The sequence below is a fragment of the Epinephelus fuscoguttatus genome, linkage group LG13 (genome assembly GCF_011397635.1).
Source record: "Epinephelus fuscoguttatus linkage group LG13, E.fuscoguttatus.final_Chr_v1".
NCBI classification, from domain to species: Eukaryota; Metazoa; Chordata; class Actinopteri; order Perciformes; family Serranidae; genus Epinephelus; species Epinephelus fuscoguttatus.
The window spans coordinates 42,763,112-42,783,503 of NC_064764.1; the positions used below are offsets into that span (position 1 = coordinate 42,763,112).

The 20,392-nt window shown below is 43.9% G+C and overlaps 1 protein-coding gene across 1 annotated transcript in view; it reads left to right on the forward strand.

The window, feature by feature from the left end:
• Positions 1 to 20,392, forward strand: part of pdia5 (protein disulfide isomerase family A, member 5) — a 95,565-nt gene that overhangs the window by 36,549 nt on the left and 38,624 nt on the right. Inside the window, exons 4-9 of the mRNA XM_049594064.1 lie at positions 1,968 to 2,051; positions 2,203 to 2,248; positions 5,022 to 5,114; positions 7,523 to 7,583; positions 10,205 to 10,272; positions 15,632 to 15,723. Of these exons, the coding sequence (XP_049450021.1) occupies positions 1,968 to 2,051; positions 2,203 to 2,248; positions 5,022 to 5,114; positions 7,523 to 7,583; positions 10,205 to 10,272; positions 15,632 to 15,723 (444 nt within the window). The remainder of the gene's footprint in view (positions 1 to 1,967; positions 2,052 to 2,202; positions 2,249 to 5,021; positions 5,115 to 7,522; positions 7,584 to 10,204; positions 10,273 to 15,631; positions 15,724 to 20,392) is intronic.

Consider the following 20,392-nt stretch of genomic DNA (forward strand, 5'->3'; position numbering starts at 1 on the left):
GTGAAGAGACGAGAAAATTACAACGACTCAGCAAAGTTAACACACACTGCAAAAACAAGCACATGAAGCCGATTAATGAAACTGAAATATCTTTCTATGTAATGAGGAAAACTCTGTGTGTGTGTGTGTGTGTGTGTGTGTGTGTGTGTGTGTGTGTGTGTGTGTGTGTGTGTGTGTTCCACGTTTTTCTCCTCACTGACTTGGTCAATCCATGTGAAATTTGGCACAGTGGTAGAGGGTCATGGGAGGATGCCAATGAAGCAATATTACATCAATTGGCCAAAGGGGGGCGCTATAGCAACCCATTGAAATGTCAAACTTTGAATGGGCATATCTCATGCCCCGTATGTGGTAGAGACATGAAACTTTGCACAGAGATGCCTCTCCTCATGAGGAACACATTTGCCTCAAGAACCCATAACTTCCGCTTATATAGATTTTCCACCATTTTGAATTTTTTGAAAAACACTTCAAATGGATCTCTTCCTAGGAAGTTTGAGCGATCTGCATGAAACTGGGTGAACATAATCTAGGGACCAATATCTAAAGTTCCCTCTTGGCAAAAGTTGGAAAACTTCCTAAAACTGAGCTTCTATAAGGCAATGAATATTGCGGGCGTGGCTCATCACATAAAGGTGTAGAACATCTCAAGGGTTTCACCCATCACCACGCAACTTTGTAGGCATATGACCACACATAATCTGAGGACCCCTCCATTATTGAGCCCATCAAACAAAATGGGGGCTAGAGAGCTCATTTCTTATCTAGGCCTAACCGCCATATGGATTTTTACTAAACTTGGTAGATATGTAGAACAGGACGCCTCAAGGTGACTGGAGAAATTTAACTCTAATTGGCAACTGGGTGGCGCTATAACAACAGAAAAATGCTTCAAAATGGCTAAAATGCAACCGATCGCTGTGGCTCCCCCTGTGGACCAATGTTGGTGTTGTTTCTAATGTTTGGTATGACTAAGTCATGGTATGGTATGCTGCTGCAACAAGGGCTAGCTGCACCTTTCCCATGTGAACTACCAGTGCGCCCCACCTTTAAGTCAATACAACATATAGACACTTTAACTATCTGCCTTTCAACGTGCTACCTCAACTACTAATGTACAGTTTTAGCCCACTAACTATCCCACTATTGGCAATGGTACTACTGTACTTTCAATAAAGCAGTCGTACTATGAAAGTCACAAACACTCTGTCTGAATACATTGCTCTCCTTAATGGCTTCAGTTGACTATTTAATCTGCGATTTCCTATGACCTGTATCCCAAACACACACCATGTGAAACTGTACGTGGGCAACTGTGCACTCAGTGGGTATGGACTAGTTATGGATAAAACAGAAATAATCTACCCTGTGTCTAACATGGAGCAGGTGGCCTGACGACAGTGACTGCTGTCAGAAATCTGTATGGAGGAAACCTTTTCATATTGACCCTGCCAAGTGTTGCTGTGACTTAACGCTCCTGTTCCTAGGTAATGAGACAGTGTTGGACGAGGGTCTTGTTTCCATGTATTAGCCGATTAATTCACAAACACAACACATGTTTTTGTCCCCAGTCAGCCTCCGTACACACAGACAGTTTTAACAGAGGGTTTAATGAAGCTCTTTTGTTGGAAGGAAACGAAGGACTGTGGATAAACTTTGGGGGAAAATCCAGAGTTTTCTGTGACGACCGGTTCCAATAGTTAATTGGTAAAAACTAATTATAGTGTGTAAGGTTTAAAATTTAAATCTGTTTTATTCAGTGGGCAAAATAATTAACTTTCTGAATTTTGTCCAATTTAATCACTGTATCATTCTGCGATACTCGGCCCATCTCATGTTTTCCACTGTTTTATGAATGTGTGTATGAATCGTGTCTTTCACATTATAACAAACTGTGACCATCCTCTCCGTGTGTGTGTGTGTGTGTGTGTGTGTGTGTGTGTGTGTGTTTTAATGTCATGTGTCAGGGACTCTGAGGGTCGTAAGCTCTGTAAGAAGGTGAAGGTGGACCCGAGCTCCAAAAGTGACGGAGCAGAGCTGCTGCATTACAAGTGAGTAACCAGGAGCTGAGCTGGCTGTCACACACCTTTCCACACCTCACTGCTTTGTGGAAAGTCGTAGCGTGTTCGCATCTTAAGAAGCGTGTTAACTCCCCGTGTTGTGAGCGCTGTGTCATGTGTATCGTGTGTGTGTGTGTTGCAGAGATGGGACGTTCCACACCGAGTACAACAGGCCGGCCACCATGAAGGTGAGTGCTCAGCTGGAGTCCTGTGTTCAGCTCTCAGCTCGAGCGCAGAGCTCTTGTTCTCTCTGTGTCTGTATTTACTGACGGCTCTTCATATTCACAGGATTAATTATTTCCCACTCATTAACCATAATACACTTTCCTGTGTGCTCATTTATTCAGTTAGATAAGAGCAACGTCACCCTGTGTCTGCTTTATTTAGATTACAGGTAAACAGTTTAGGGGAAGTATACCAGTGATTAATATTTATTATATGTGTGCTATCAGGTGGACAAAAACATGTCTCCAAGTGAAGGATAACTGTGCTGTAACTGCAGGACGGGCGAATCAGCAACTGTCTGCTCACGCGGTCACGTAAAGCCGAGCTGAAAGTGACCTTTTTTTATTTATAGGCGTCTTTTACGACACTCGAGGTCACCTTACAGGATAAAGGTCGAGAAAATAACTACAGATTATTAAAGTCAACGAGATGAGGAATAAAGTCACATAAAAAAATAATAATAATAGCAACAACAACAATAACAAACAACAACAAATCAATATTCAGCAGAATAAGTTTACAGTGAATAAAATTCAGTGTAAATTGCGGACGTGTGGCTAGAAGGACAGGAGTCAGACTGAGTTGGCTGTTTGACAGAGGTGAGTTTTGAGGCAGGATTTGAAAGTCGATGTTACGGATGTCCAGTGGGAGGAGCTCCAAAGGCGAGGGGGGCGGAGCAGCTGGAGGCTCTAGACCTCATGGTGGTCAGGTGGTACAGAGGTACAGAGAGGTGGATGATGAAGGGTGAGATCTTAAAGTCAACGCGGTGTTTAACAGGAAGTCAGTGAAGCTGCTGGAGGACAGGAGTGATGTGATTGGTGGAGGCGGTTCTGGTGATGATGTCAGCAACAGATTTCTGGACCAGTTGAAGTTTGTGAATAGACTTGAGAGGGAGACCAAGAGGAAGCCAGTGATCAGTCTGGGATGTAACTGAGGTGGGAACAAGAATGTTGGCACTGTGAGGTGTGAGGGACGGGCGAAGTAGTCGTCAGGCCGACAGTGAGGCTCCAGCTTTTGGTTACTGAAAGTGAAAAAGTATACTTGGCATTCTTTGGTCACCTTATATTTTGAGTAATTACCAAGGACGTCCTGGTCCGATCTCAAAGATCGGGATCGATCCATGCATTTTTTTAACTGAACGAGATCAACTGGATTCAGCTATAGGTAGAGTCTGATGGGCTGAGACGCCTCAGCTAACGTCAGCATCCCAGACTGACTCAGCAGACTCCTTCATATCCTCCAGACTGGTATGTGATGTCACCACTCCGTCTGTTAACCCCAGGTCAGACCAAAGATTGGTGAGAAGACAGAACTGTTTTGCAGAGAGATGTGTCAGTGGTGTGAACTGGTTGGTCTGAGCTGGACTCAAGCTCAGAGCTCCATACAGTGGTTTAGCCCAATAACCCCCATGTGTTGGGTTAGTCCAATGAGGGAGGGGCCAGGAGGGGTCGGTGTTGATTGTGGGGAGCTGTTGTCAGCTTGTGGTGAGATTGTGTTATTTCAGACAGGCTCTGTGGGGACGGAGCACCTGCTGCAGCAAGCCAACACGCCGTCTGCGGTTATTTTGACTTGATCAGCGGACTTCACTACAAGCTGATTGGCTGTTGAAACAGGTGACGTGCTTTAAAACCAGCTTGACCAGCTGAGTGTCAGGTGACACCATCAGCCAGCTTGAGTCCAGCTCAGACCGGCCAGGTCACACCGCTGACACTTTTCTCTGTGACGTTCTGAAATGGTTTTGTCTTGTTGTAAATCTTTGGTGTGAACTGGACTTCAGGTGTTTGATCAGTCCGTCTCGTTGTTGGGTTGCTCTGCAGTGGAGACAGTTGTTGTCAATGTGGGAACAGAAACTTTCTCTGCAGGATTCTCCTCCTTTGAATCAGACTTTCACTGAAGTTCACACACATCTGCATCTGTCAAACAGCCAACAGGATTGGTCAAACTCTCCCGTCACATGCCAGATCTTGTGCAGTCTGAATCAGAGCCAAGACGAGGAGCAGGAGTCTAGTTTTCTCTCGACCCACTTGAATAACAATATGCTCTGTACAATATGTTTATTATAAGATTTTTGCCCAATGATACAGAAATAAAACTCTATACTCCGGCTTTAAGATTCTCTAAAATAAGTAGCTCTGAGTTCTTCTCTTGGTTGATCTCAGTTTATGAGCGAGCCATCATCAGGAAATCTGGGAGCTATAACTCCTTTTGTTTGTGACTGTTATGACTTTTATTCTGCCTGCTCGTGTTTGGCTCATATTTCTTGTGGTGGCAGATGGAAAGGCCTCTGAAACAATAAAACACCAAAAGTCTCAGTTCTCAGCATTACCAAGTAATCCTGATAATAACATCATTATCATTAAATATTCTGCGCGTGTCCACGCTGTCATTATTGCAGCGCTGCTGAATGAAATATTTCCTGCTGTTGCCTGTGCAGACATATGGTTCATTATATTTACAGGGAGCTTTACCAAGCCCATTACCAGACACTTAAAGGTATTGAAATAGCTCTGACACCTCTTGGATGGACGAACATGTTGGTCTATATGAGTCTCCATCTGGCACAGCCTACAGCGTCGCCTGTACTAAATTTAGGAGCATTTTCTGCAGCGTTTCACTAAATCATCACCATCACGCTGTTGTTTACAGGATCAGTGTGTGCCAGCCACCACTTGGAGCTTGATCTAAGAGCTGCCTTTGTTCAGTGATTCATCTTTTACTGTCTTCTTCTCCATTCAGTCCATGGTAGCCTTCTTGAAAGACCCCTCAGGACCCCCGCTGTGGGAGGAGAACCCCGAGGCGAAAGACGTCGTCCACATAGAGTCAGAAAAAGTAAGTAGTGACCTGAACAAGCTTTGAGCTTTGGAGAAACTGTGAAGAAGCTTTGTTAATGAAATGCATCCTGAACATTAGTGTGAGACAGAGAGGAGGCAGTGAGTGTGATGCAGGGTCCACCTCTCATCTCCTGTCCTGATGAGGGTTTGATCATCTTTAGACACGGCAGCTCGTCCACTGCAACACAAACCTCACACATTAAAGCAACATATCAGGCTTTATCTTCAAAGAGCTGCTCAGCGTCATTCATGAAGTTTGTTAGAGCAGCACTGTCTCCTGACACAGCATAGAAACCAGCTCTTGTCCAGATGGGTCAGACGGCACTCATATAAACCTCTCAGCACATTCACCCACAGCCTGACGACCTGAGACGGGTATAGTGAAAGGTTTACTACACACGAAGTGCCTGTGACTGTTTGGAAACACAACACACTTGGCCCCTCCTCCCTACACTGTTTCTAAGTACGCAGCTACTCTACAACTTTAGGAACACTACTGTTAATTAGCTAATTAAGCTAACTGCCGCCAGCTACATGTCCAACAGAAAACAGGCCGACTCTGCATCGTCCTTTATTCCAGTCCTCTGAAAGTGAAAGTCAGACCCAGGTTTTGGAACGATCTTTGTGCTCTTGGCATTTTTCTTTTCATTTCTGTCTTTAATTTTTGTAGCTTCTTCTTTGATAGGTGCTGCTGTTAAATGTCCTGAACATATCAAAATAATAAGAAAATATGGTAGAATAATAGACGTAGACTCCTGTTTTAAAGCCTGAAGTTTGGCATCTTGGAGTTTTGGAGCCAGATGTGACCATATGGGAGAGGGCGGGGCGAACTCTAACGCTAGCTGCTAGCTCGGTTAGCAAGGTGCATCAACAGTAATGGTGAAACTATGAAAATGCTGTTGCTAATGCTAACTTTTGCTAGCAAAAACAACCCTAAAACCATTAAACCAAAATGTACGGACTGGAAAAACTGAACATTTGACTCTGAACAAGAGTTTGTAAGGGCCGTACACGTGCAGCATCTTGCTGGGTGCTACTGTTAACAAGCACGGTACCATAGCCTGTTGTACCTGAAACCCTGAGGTCAGAGCGGATCTACTTCCTGTTTGAAAGATGTCTGTCAGCTGTGGTTGGTCGGTCCTTGTCACATGACATATTGCGCATGCTGCTGTGCTCCAAAAGTTGAACTCAGTTTATCTCAGGGTGCAGCCGTCGCTGCAGAAATAGGTGCTCAAGAGTGCAGGCGTGCAACAATGTCGCTCTGGCATTTGAGCGTGCCTGCTGTACAGCTACATTAAAAACAATGAATTTGAGGGCGCAAAAACGCGGCATCTGTACGGCCCCTTAGGCGAACACAGTTTTACAATTAACAATTACAAACTGAAAACACACTGAAATAGCAACAGCTACAGCGACGCCTTTACTCTGTGAATCTGGGGTTACACCACGGTTATGTTGCCTAACCAGTGTTGTGGCCTCAGGAGCACCTTCCCAACACACGGCACCCACCTGTCACTCAAAGAGACCACGTTCGTAATTATGCGTAACTCTAGGCCTTAATAACATTCAAACAGGTGAGTTACATTAAAATTCACCCTATACAGTCGTCATTAACGGGGGAATTTGCTATAGATACCAAGTAGGCTGCAAACATGTTTATTTCAACATGTTAGCGTGGGGACTGACTCGCTCTTGGAGCCAGCCTCAAGTGGCCGTTTGAGGAACTGCAGTTTTTGGCAAATAAGCGTTAGTAGCCTCTTGACAACAGAGCAGATTCTCTGGAGATAAAAACACTGTCTCACACACTTCTAGTCTGTGATTGATTGAGAGGGATCACTGTTGAGTCCACACATTGTTTTTTGGTAGAGTCCTGCACAGTACATCTCTAATGAGCAGCAGTCGTGTCAGTTTTCTCTCCTGCTGATCCACTGACGCCTGGAGGCTTGTTGAAGGTGTCAACAGAAGATTGTGCTGATTATGGGTGTTTGCAGGAAGTAGCTGAGCTCATGAAGGTGGTGATGAGGAGGAGACACTGGTATGGGGTCTGATCTGTCTGCCGTCCACAGAAGAAAGTCCTTCTTTCTTTACTCTTTTTTTTTTTTTTTTTTTTTTGGTCTTTGCTGATGTGATGACTGCGTAATATACACAGTCTAACAAATTGCTGACAGAGCAAAGATGATGGCGTGCTTGGTTATTACAGAGCTCTGTATGCTAAACACTGAGACTTTGGGAAATGTACCCCCGAGCAAACTGTCAGAGGAATGAAGCTGTTGTATCTCATCACTGACACCAAGCTTTTATCAGCATTAGGGATGTTTCTGTCCGACACATTCAAGTACATCTCTTTAGTTTAACAGATATTACAGCTTGTTAATGATCTTCTTCTTCTCTCTCAATGTTTTTAAGGACTTCAGGAAGCTGCTGAAGAAAGAGGAGAGGCCGGTCCTCTTGATGTTCTACGCTCCCTGTGAGTCTTTCATTATCACAGTATTCAGTCGCTCACAGTGACGGGGACAAGTGGTGCTCTCTCTGTTAGACTGATTGGACGTGTTGTGATCGGGGAAAGAAAGAAAATGAGAAACCTTCATATAAGATGCCTCGTTTGAAGAGAGCATGAAGTATGTGACTACATCAAAAGCCTGGGGCAAAGTAGGCAACACTACACCGCAGAGTCCTGCACAGGTCCAGGTGAAAACCCGTAAAGCTCAACACCAGAATTGACCCGTTGGCTGTCATTATGTCTAAGTCAAAGCTGCACCAGATCAACACCCACGATCAACCCCCCCCCCCCCCAGGCTCCAGTCCCTCACATGCAGCTGGTTCTCCGTCTCTTTGACTGGATGGTGGAAACACTCAATCACTGCCAGGTTAGGAAACATGTTAGCATGCTCCTTCCACCACCATCAAACCTCCAAAGGATCCCAACTCCATGTAGGCTGCCACCTCATCCTCGGGCTGCAAAGTGTCATGGCTGGAGTTCTCCACGTCGGTGACCAATGTGACCACGGGGTCAAAGGTTACACTGGTGTCAAAATATTACACATATACTGCACATCATTTTACTGCGTTTTATTCAGATTTTTGTTCACACCCACTGCCTGCCCACGTGCAGTTCAGTTTTACCTGTGACTTTACATAAAAACATATTTTCAACCATTACACAACTTTACCTGCGGGTACTGGACCTGGTGCAGGACTCTGCTGTCATAATTAGAGCTGGGTACCTTTTAGATATCGACCCAGTACCAAGTAGTATCAAAACTTCTCCAGTCAAAGGATACCTGCATGTGATTCTTTTTACTCTATACTGTAGACTATATTTTTATCATTTTGCTCACAAACACTCACTGCAAGCGTTCTTCGAATTGAATACAAGGTGTGATTAACCCAGTATAGCAGCTACAACCCTTCCAGTCCGCGGTGTGGTGAAGTCGAACAAGGTGTATTTGACAAAGTTGACAGTTGAGAGATACTGAGATGCTGTTTGTGAGTGAAAGCAAACTCTAAGACCCAGTGCAATAAAGCTTAAAGGGATAGTGCACCCAAAAATGTAAATTCAGCCATTATCTACTCACCCATATGCCGAGGGAGGCTCAGGTGAAGTTTTAGAGTCCTCACATCACTTGCAGAGATCCAAGGGGAGAGGAGGTAGCAACACAACTCCACCTAATGGAGGCTGACGGCGCCCCAGATTCAAACGTCCAAAAACACATCATTGAAACCACAAAATATCTCCATACTGCTCGTCCGTAGTGATCCAAGTGTCCTGAAGCCCCGACATAAAAAGTTGTTTGGAAAAACCTCATTTGAACTCTGTTTTTAGCCTCACTGTAGCCTGTAGCTCTGACTGCCTCTCTGGGCACCGCGCTCACGTGTGTACACTAGCGCGAAACCAGCGAAAGCACGTGAACACACATGAACACGGTGCCCATGTCTCACGGCATGCCCACACACGTGAGCACGGTCAGCCTCCATTAGGTGGAGTTGTGTTGCTACCTCCTCTCCCCTTGGATCTCTGCAAGTGATGTGAGGATTCTAAAACTTCACCTGAGCCTCCCTCGGCATATGGGTGAGTAGATAATGGCTGCATTTTCATGTTGGGTGCACTATCCCTTTAAGTTTTACTTCACTGTATCTGACTATCTGCTGCTCCGTCTGTGCCCAAAATCGCTCAACGCTGCGAGAGTTGTGGGTAATTAATAACTGAACGGTGTATATATTCTAACAGCGCTCGTAATGAACGATCCAGCTCCAAAAAGCAAAATCAAAACATGGCAGCAGATGTTTTAAATAAATGAATTTGTGGAACCCTGCAGTTTGACTGTGTTTCATGAGCAGGGATTGACATGACTGACAGCTGTTTCAGTAATTATGAACAGAAGTTACTTTGATGAAAGTTACGGACTGTAGCTTTAAACCTGAGGAGAGAACAGTGGAGACAGAGACCAGGACGTAACCAGCTGTATATGAGCCCGAGGTGGCTGCTGATGGCAATTAGTTGTTTTTTTTACCACCTAAATGATTCAATTATTTAAATTATTGTAACATCCTAATGTTGGTGCATGTTTTTAAGCAGGCTGATCTGTTAGTCTACCCTCATGTTGGGTTGGGTGTTCACTTCAGACCCTGTTGTTAGTCAGAACTCAAATATATTGAGTTTACAGTCGTGTAAAACAGACGTGTGAAGTGGAAACTCTGAGTGTCAGCATGTTTCCTCTGTAAATTACTTAAACCATGGATTGATTAAGAAACTTGTTGACATAAAGTCTGTTGAGTGTGTGAATGATGAACCGTCCGATCGCTCCGACACTCATTTAAAAGTCAAAGTGTTAATGTGTGGTCTCCTTTTGTCGCTCAGCAGTGAAGCCTTAACGTGAGCTTTCCCCTGGTGTTGTTCCAGTCAGTGGTTTCAGCACATCACATCTTTCACAGCAGACAACACACTGCAAGCTGCTATTGACAACAAAACAATTCCCCTGGCAGCTGATGGGGAATTTTTTGACAGTGCTATCGATGTTGTCAGAGCGATGGTTCCCATTGAGTTCTCTGTAATAACTTGTGTTGGTCTGCTTTGTGTTTCGGTTGCAGGGTGCGGCGTGTGTAAGAGAATGCAGCCCATCTTTCAGCAGGCGGCCACAGAGACCAAGGGAAGATATGTAAGTGTGCTGAATCTCCGTCCACTGTTTTGTTGTATTAACTGATCTCCGATCTGCCGCCGTCCTCCTCTGCAGATCAGATGAGATGCGTCCGCAGTGAGTGTGTGCATGGTTAGCTTGGCACTGTGCGGGAGCTCAGTCTATCGGTGCACTCGCTCTCAATGAAAACTGTCCCCGACTGGATTTCTTGCAGAACTTCTCACAATCAAAAAACCTCAGCAAGTTTTGATTCAGCGCCATAATAACCCAGATGGCATTTAAAGGCAGTTCAGAACCCTGATCCCTCTCTGCTGGACGTGATTTATATGTTCTGTATTTTGCTTTGCATCGACCCCCCAGAGCAATTACAGCAGTTCGTTCGGAGCCGACCGATCGAGCCCTGCGATCTGTTTTTAATTATTTCATTGCTTTATATTACAGTACAAGTATATCATCAGTGACTGTATGAGATGTGTGTGTTACCTAGTGTTCAGCTGGCACCTGCGGCCACTATTAGAGGCTAATGTCCTTCCAGCTGATGTTTACAACCTCCATATGGATTAAATGTCAGTTCAGCCTGACCCGTCTGTGTGTTTACCTCCCAACTTCTCCTCTCCCTCCTGTTTTCATCCTGTGTTCTGCTCCTCCCTGCTCTCATGGGTCCCCTAAAGACCCTCGTTGTCAGTTTGCAGACGAGCAGCATTACAGGAGGGGGGGGGGTCTCTGCTCCCAGCTGTTGTAATGTTTGTAACAACACTGGAGAGATGCGTGCTCAAAGGAAACCAGAGGCATATGTGATCAGCTAGGGAAACAAATGCTTTGTGTTCGTAAACACTCGTCCTCGAGCAGCAGCAGAAGAAGAAGAAGAAGAGGGAGAACGCCTGGTACAGTGAGAACAGAGAGAGGCAGCCGCCTGAGGAGACAGTGAAGTAGACCAGCTCATCTTGTTTGCCTCACGCTAAGACGCAGAGGAATGAAAAGATAATTAACTGCATTTTTGTTTGATTGTCAAGCGTGCTTTTAAGTAGTGGAAATTTAAGCCTCTCCACTGGAAATTAACAGTGTGCATACAAGCTCCCTGTGGAGCACAGAAAGTGTGTGTGTGTGTGTGTGTGTGTGTGTGTGTGTGTGTGTGTGTGTGTGTGTGTGAGATTTGAATACTGAATTGGTGCTAAGACAAGTTGTACAACATATTTCTTACCTTTGTGTGAACAACACATAAAGATGTGAAGTGAACACATCTCGTCAGGCTGAAACAGATTAATGTGGGGAGTTGATGTCATTGCATCATTTCTATATTTTAAAGGTCCAGTGTGTCATATTCAGGGGGATGCAGTGGTATCTAGTGGTGAGGATTACAGATTACAACCATCTGAAACTTCTCCTGGTTAGAATTCCTTCAGTGTTCATTGTTGAGGAGGTTTTTACCAGGAGCTGAATTATCCTCAGAGGTCTCCTCCTCCTCTCAGAAACAAACAGACCTGGTGGTTAAAAACACTGAATTAAACTGTTTTCTTTTACAAATCAGTGTTTCTTCAACATCGTCTGGCATGTTGCAGACGAGCTGCTCAACCAGAGCCTACTAAGGCCCGATCACACAGAGAGCACTTTAGCATCTGGAGGCAGCTTTCTGTAATAGTTTTTAATGAGAATGAAACTTTTTGCTCGCTGTTATGGCATTGCTGCACGCCTCGTGTTTCTGCACACTCTGAGCTCAGTGGGATGATGTGAGAGGCGGGGCTTCTGTGGTGGTCACGACAACAAGTGTACAGTTGGTAACCAATGGAGGAGAAACTGGTGGTAGTGGTTGCTGGATACCCAGAGCTATACGACTTTACAAAGCACAGTTAGCACCATCTGAATAGAAAACAGCAGATAACTGCAGTACTGTAAACGTCCATGATGGAGGAGAAGCTCCTGGACCAACTGGTGGTACTCCCCATGATCCAGCCTCTTTTTTAGGGTCTCATGTACCCACACAGATCTCTGTTTATCTGCTGACAGCCTCTCACCCTCAACCAGAGCTACAGACAGCACCCTCTGCCTCAACATGGCAGCAGCTACACACTGATTACTGCAGGATACACAAACTGTAGACTGACCACACAGGAAGGTTAGGGTGAGGAGGTGATGGGTGAGGAGGTGATGGGTGAGGAGGTGATGGGCTGGTTGCCTTGAAACAATACAAAAACAAAAAGGCAACAAAGGCCTCCCATCCTGCAACCTGCAGAACACTTTGTGTGATCGGGGCCTTAGTGTGCTCACCATATTTCAGATCCAGACGTTCAGGAGGTTTACACTGTGAGCTGAATTATCCACAGAGGTCTCCTCCTCTCCAGAACAAACAGACCAGCTGATTTAAACCGGTAGAAACACTGAATAAAACAGTTTAACCTTTAAAAAAATCTGTATTTTCTGTTCCTGCTCGTCACAGAGGGGCTTCTAATAACGGTGACGTGGCTGACGTGAAAACATGAATGTCCCTATCTAGAGTCAGTGTTTGGTTTGTCTGTTCTGGGCTACTGTAGAAACATGGTGGTGCAACATGGTGATCTGTGTAGACGAGGACCTCCTCCCTGTGGAGATATAAACAGCTCATTCTGAGGGAACAACGGCACACTGATTATATTGTATATGAAATGTCTGCCTGTATACCTGTGTGAATCTGACACACCGGAGCTGTAAGTTGATTCAGTTTTATCTCTCAGCACCAGGTGTGGTGTGTAATACATAACAGGTATGATGTGTAATACATAACAGGTACATTGTTGAAGAGCACTGTCTCCTGTAAATAGATGGTGAAGGCACAGAGAGCTCGCCATGACTCACGGGCATCTTTAAAGCTGTTTTTGAACAGTGTGTTGTACAACACTTCCTCTGAGGGAACCAGGGAAGTTGCAGCTGTTTGATTTATATCAAAGAAACGTCTGTATTGGAAGAATATTTTCACTCATTCATTATTTATTTACCCACCAGCAGCGATTCAGTTGTCAGGTTCCTCACTGTTAACTGTTTTCAAAGGTGGAGCTGCACCTGAGGACCTGAGGCTTGTTCTCACTGAGGCTGTAATTTTAGGACCAGCAGAACACATCCTTTTAAAACACACAATATAATAATAAATAATAATAATAATAATAATAATAATACATTTGATTTATAATACCCTTTTCATCTCAAAGTGCTACAGATTAAAAACAAAGAAAGATAAAAAATAAATAAATAAAGGAATGGAAGGGGAAAAAAACGAGATGAGCAGTTTTAAACAAAAACGTCTAAAGCTTTGCTAAAAAGAAATGTCTTAAGAATATTCTCTCTTATCACAGGACACTGAAGTAAACGCCTCTTTAAGATCACGCCCCGTCATACTGAGCATTTATTTAATTTTATGTGCCAAAAACAATAGAACAAAAATCAGTTTCTTTGTGTTCTGATATTCAGAGTTCCCACAGTCATGGAAAACCTGGAAAAGTGTTGGAAAGATCAGGAATTAGTAAATATCATTGAAAGTTTTGGAAAAGTCATGGAATATATTTGTTTTCTTTAGTTGTCGATGTGACGCAGCTCTGACATGTGTCGATGTGTGACAAGCTGTGACAAGCTTTGGTTTACCATCATGTAGTTTCTTCATTTCCTCCTCACGTTCCATCCCTCCATACATGTCTGCAATTCTGAAATTATTATTGAATATCAGATCAGAAAACAGAAATACTGTATTGATCCCAGAGATTGGAAACTGTCATACAGTCGCTCTGATGTGAAGAATAGAGAATTATAAGACGTAAGAATAAGAGTATGAAATAGAAGTGTGTGAATATAAATAAATAAAATAGAAATGAAAATAAAATGTGCATCATGCTACAGTGTTTAACACCAGTACTTCAGATATTAAAATATTAAAGATAAAATATATGTCATCACTGTGCCGAGGCTGTAAGTGTAAATATTTAACTACTATAACAAAACACAGTTTGAGTCTGATATGTTTGATAAATGCTGGACAAAAGTTTTGAAATATTGTTCATGAAAATGTGCGTGAACCCTGAATATTAAAATCCAATCATGATTTCTTCCTGTTAAATAAAATAAGACGTGTGCTTCCATGAGCTGGTACCAACCAGTTTCAACCAATGAAATCGTTTCAACCAATGAAATTGTGACGTCCACCAGTCACTGAATCTGCAGCTGCACAGAGCTGAGACTAAGTTAGCCAGTTAGCAACAGCATGCTGCGTTTGTGTGTCTTGGTTTCCCCCAAATTATGGTGGTTACTGACCTGCAGGATAGACTTTATTCACTGTGAGGAAATTCCTGACTGCCAGCCTCCCTTCACACAAACCAGTAATGAAAATAGAATTAAAGTTTATTTTAAGAAAAATAAATAAATAAATAAGCAAACAGGGACAGATGTGCAGTAGGTTGCTGCAGATTATGCACAAGACATTTTACAGTCACAACTCTCTCCTCTCCTGTCCCTGTTACACTGTCGGGGCCTCACTGTTGTGACACTGATTTTATTATTCTAATAGGCTACATAAAGTTTATTTTGTGTTTGTAATATTTATAATTTGTATAATAAAAGAATTGATACTTGGCACTGTGGGACGATACGACACTGCCACACAAAAATATATCGTGAAACTATGCTATCCAATAATAAGAACCGTGTGCAGACAGCTCATACGTGATTAATTTCCCACAGAGTCCCTTCAACATAACTAACATTACAATGCTCATGGCAACAGTTAGTGTTCATTAGCATTAGCCTAATGTTAACATTGACATTCAAACATTTAAGTGGGCTACAGATTAGCCTGACCAGGTTATGTGATCATAAGAATGAGTTTAGGGAACAACACAGCTGATCCTGAGGAACTGCCCCAAAACAAACTTTATGTTTTCGTCTCACGAGTTTACAAACCTAAGAGCGGCCACATTGTTTCAGTGATGATGTTTCCTGGTGTGACATGCTCAGCTCAGCCTCCCCGCGCTGTGAGTTTGGCTGCAGACTTTTATTCTTGATCCAAAACAAGACTTTGACTGTCAGGACTGATGATGTTTGATGCACCTGATGAAAGGTTGTTGTTGTTTGTGTTTGTTCTGTGGTTATATTCAGTCTGGCTGAAGTCAGTTTGTCTTCTGTCTCTTACTTCAATTAAAATGTCAATAAATTGATCGCAGGAAGTGATTGTTTGATTACAGCCTGCTCGTCAACGTTCACTTTAACGAGCTTGTTTTCACCACGCCGTCTCTTTTCATACTCGGAATAATCCATCTTTTTATTTTGGAGCTCTCTGATGATGTTTTGATGTCTCACGTCCTTTCCCATTTCTTCACCTCTCTGACAGCCCACACCTCATTTTCCCCTCTGTTTTGTCTTTCAGGTTCTGGCGGGGATGAATGTGCACCCGGCCGAGTTTGACGGCCTGAAGCAGGAGTACAGCGTCAAAGGCTACCCGACCTTCTGCTACTTTGAGTGAGTGGAGTCCTCTCATCCGTCTCACTTAAGGCTCAGCCCTCACTTCCAAGGCTCCCAACATCAGAGTGGGGCCACTTCAAACACACGGTGCAGTCCAGGCCTCTTAAACACCAGCAGACGCCATGGTGGCAGACTCACACCTCACTACGGTGTCCCTGGAGGTTCAGAAGTTGCTTCTACCAGGTGTAAAGGAGAAAGTTTCTGAGAGGCTTTGCCGTCCTCTGGTATTCCCTTTGAAAAAGTAAACTCACAGAAGGTGTTGATGCAGCTGGCTGCAGCTGTACGGTCGGCTGGGATGTTGAGGTGAAATCATCAGCTGATGAATGGATTAGTTTGTAGACAAAGAAACTGTTTAACTGGTTTCAACAGTTTGAACAGTTGAACTGAATCATTGTTGAAGTGAAGCGGGAGTTTCTTTGTCTTACGTGAGCATAAACAGACTGAAGGCTCTGCGGGATTGGTTGGACAAAATCAGCAACTTGAACCTGCTGGTTTGAATTTATTGCAGTGTTTGCGTGGTATTCAAATATTGCAGTACTGCGTGTTAACTAAGAACTGCTGGGTTAAAACAACCCCAGGGGCCGTGTTGGTCTGTGGTGCGGCTGTGACAACTGGAAATGATCCAGGAAGTCGTTTTGAGGTTGGTTAATTTTCTGATGAGTCAGGATTTAGAAAGTTATGTCATGTTGTGATGTGTCTCCCAGCATCAGTAATGTTTGCTTGCTTGTATCTGATTGGCTGAGGCACTTGGTTGCCACATAATGAGGCATTCAGTTGTGCCAAAACTTTAGTAAAGTTGAGCGTCCTCGCTGGGCCATCCTGAGGCCTGTGCTTCAGGAGCCACGCTGTGCCAGTGCAGCTGCCCCATTGAAAAGACTGGAGGGCTGTGTTTGTTCACGCGGCGCTGCTGCCGGCCCAAAGACCTGAAACCAGCCAGCTTCTTAATTATTGATGTGCCAGACGGAGTAAAAGGCTTTAAATATATTGTACCAAAGTTTCTTTATCTTCAGCAACACCTTCAGGCGGCGCGTGACGTTGATTCAGCGCTCGAAATCTGTGTCGGTGACCTGATGGTTTCACTCTACTGTTGAGCTCCAGTGTTTTTAACAGACCCAAATATACATAAAATCAAAGTGTGCAGGCAGTGACACAGCGGGGGCTGAGAGTGTGACTGATAGTGTTTGTTAAAGCAGACCCCCCAGCAAGAGCATCCCTGCACCATCCTCATATTTACAGTGTTGTTAACAGTGTGCTGCTGCTGCTGCTGCTGCTGCTGCTGCTGCTGCTGCTGCTCTGTTCTCCTGCTCCAGCTTTATCATCCCCATTTCCACATTAAACACTCTCTCATTCCAGTCTGGCCTTTTAATTAGACCGGGACTGATTAAGTGCCTCTGTGGTTCGTCAGTGTGTGTGTGTGCGTTTGCCCTATTCCTGCACATGTGCACTTCTTTCGTGTGTGTGTGTGTGTGTGTGTGTGTGTGTGCGCAGGTACACGCCTGTGCGCTGGTGTGCAGCTGAGCCAGAGCTCCGGTTAGCTGGGAGCGCATTAGTGTCAGTGCGGGGCAAGCTAACGACCCAGCGATCCCATTGGCTCCAGTAATGAGCCCCTCACTGATAAACAGCAGCTAATCACTGCAGAGTAAATCGGCATCAACGCGGCTGGAGTTATCTCGCCGCTGCACCCGCTGTAAGACCAAGTGTTGAAGGTCTTTTACCTTTTCAATCCTGCTGATTAAGAAAGCTGACTACCCAGCACAGCAGCACACCTCAACTTCTATCAATTAGACCATAAAAGTGAAAGTGTTTGAGCTTCTTCGTCCTTGCCGTGTCCTCTGACAGAGACAAACACAGCAGGCTGTGCAGCATACGACTTTAATTTGACATTTCCTTAACTTGATTTTTACAAGCTTTCAGAGTGTGTTACAGCAGCAGAGATAAAGCAAGCCAAATACAGAGTCGGCCATAAATCTCTCTGATTGAATTCAAAGCAGCGGCTCTCTGCCACCGTACTCACTTCACTTTTAAAATGCAAGTTCTAAGCTCCAAATCCAGCGTGTGTAATGGTGTATCACCTTTGATAGTGTCCGCTCTGGATGTGGGGAGCTGCACCCGCGGCTGTCACCACCCTCTCACTGCCCACAGACACTTGCTATTGACACTGATTTCTCAGTTCCAGTTTCCAGGCTTCATTTAGTCACAGCCAACAGCAGAGTTGATAAAAAATCTGCTTAAGTTTTGAATCTGTGCAGCTGAGCAGGTGCTTTAGGCTCATTTCAAATGCATTACGATGGCTCACTGACATTTCTTACAGTATATGCACTTTTAAGTGAACACAGAAAATACAAGACGAGGGAGAGGGTGTCAATCATCACTCAACTTTCCCTCTAAACCTTTTGTCAGCTCCTTTTGGCTCTGAGCTCTTCTGTTTCTGAAGCTTTGACCCAGCTCTGCTTTAAAACTGGGTGTTGTTGTGTTTCCTGTGGTGGTGTGCAGGATCCTGTGTCTCTGTCCGTCACACACCACCTGCAGGACTTTGTCTCCTTAGTGTCAGTTCTGCAGGAACAGGGTTTGTCCTGGCTCAGGATGAGGTGGAGGTGGTACTGTGCATGTGTACTGAGCCGTCAGCTGGCTGAAGGAAACTCTTTTTTGCAAACAACATATTTCAGGAGTTATTAATTATGAAGGCTCTGTGGCCACATTGTTACATCGATGAGTCTATAATGTGAATTCCTGGATATCAAATATTCATATGCAGTTTCCTGTGGTCCCAGTAGAATTCATTCATTCATGCAACCTTTATTGTAACTCCTAGATACACTGCAGTAGAGCCCTCATTTACAGTGTAGCCACGTAAAACAAGATAAAAGCATTTGGACTACATTTGAGACCGAGAACACGACCATAAAACTCAGTATCCCTTAAAACACTTTGATTCTGCTGGTAAAATATAATTTACACAGATGTAGCTCTCCCCCTGTTTGTGAAGCATTTAAGAAATAATCTAAAAAACAATTGTATTTTAAGTCATCCCCTCTCAAACACTTTACTCACACTTTTATAAGTGATTTATCTTGATCATTTTACTTTCTGATTTAAATTATGAATGAATGAATGAATACTTTATTTGTCAGAATCACTTCTGAAAATTTTCTTGCGTCCAAGACACTTGTTTCTTGTGACAGAAAACAACATAATATAACAGACAAGCAGACAAAATGTCACATCAGACAAAGCATAACAAAATATGACATGAGACAACCATCGGACATGTGACGTGCTATATGTAACCTCATCAAAGTGGCTGCAGTGCCTCCAGGTCCCTACCCTAGCGGCTATTAAATGCCCCCCTGCCCTGACAAACCCGACTGATTCAACATTTTAACAGACTGAGGAGTAAAGGAGTTCCTCAGTCTGTTTGATCTAACTATGGGGACTCTATATCTCCTGTTGGATGGCAGCAACTGGTATTCTTCAAATAAAACATGTGTCGGGTCGGACAAAATATTGTCTGCCAGGGACAGCATTCATCTATTATATGCAGCTCTAAAAACTGGCTCAAGTGTTTGGCCTACAATCTTTGAGCAGATACGTAGCTGTCTCCCCAGTCGAGCTTTAAGTTGCACTGAGAGACAACTATACCATGCACTGACTCTATACTGCAAAACACTGAGAACAATGGATTGAAAGAACAATAACAGAATAGGCTTACTAGTACCAAAAGATCTTAGTCTCCTAAGGAAATAAATACGTTGCTGTATTTTGCTACAGATATAATCGATGTGTACGCTCCATGATAGAGCAGCGTCCACATGGATGCCTAAGTATTTGCAGAAAACAACTTGTTCAATATTTGTGTTATTGATAGTGACAGGTGTAGGATATGAGTTCTCTGGAAGACCAAAAATGACTTCTTTTGTCTTCTTTGCATTGATAATAAGTCCAGTTATTAAGTTATCTATTATGTGGTGGTCATCCTCTCACGTGTGTCATAACAATAAAGTTTAGCAGATGCCAGTTTGAACATTTGTATTCTAGAAAGTTGATTTAAAAACGTCCTTCTTTACATTTTAGTGGTGTAAACATAGTTGCAGTGCAGGACGATCATTGAGGAACATGTAGAGGCTCATGGAGCAATTTCAAGTTCATGTATGACATCCAATATCATAAATCACAATTTGCCTCAGAGGCTTTACAGCGTATGACAACCCTCTGTCCTTTGGTCCCTCACAGGGAAAAACTCCCCAAAAAAACCCTTTAACGGGGAAAAAGTGTCAGAAAGCTCAGCTGAGGAGGGATCCCTCTGTCAGCGTGAGCAGCGTTCACAAACACACAGTCAGACTGCTGTTAGTAGCTGCAGTTATAACCTTCAGCTGCTGATATAAAACTATATTATTACACCAAACCGAAAGGGAAAATGAGTTTCTGTAGTAATTTATTTTTTTTCTTCTGTGGTGACGAAGACGTTACCAGCAGAAACACGTTGGTGCAGTGGAGCCAACCCCGCCTCACTGCGCTCCAAACCACACGGCTCTTCTCTTCCTGTTAGCAGCACCTGTCCAGGTGTGCTGAGCTGAACACAACACAGCGCCGCCACATAAAGTCGCAACTGCAGTTACAGATGACAGAAATCCATCAGGTGCAGCGCTTGTTAGAAAATTGTAGTTTC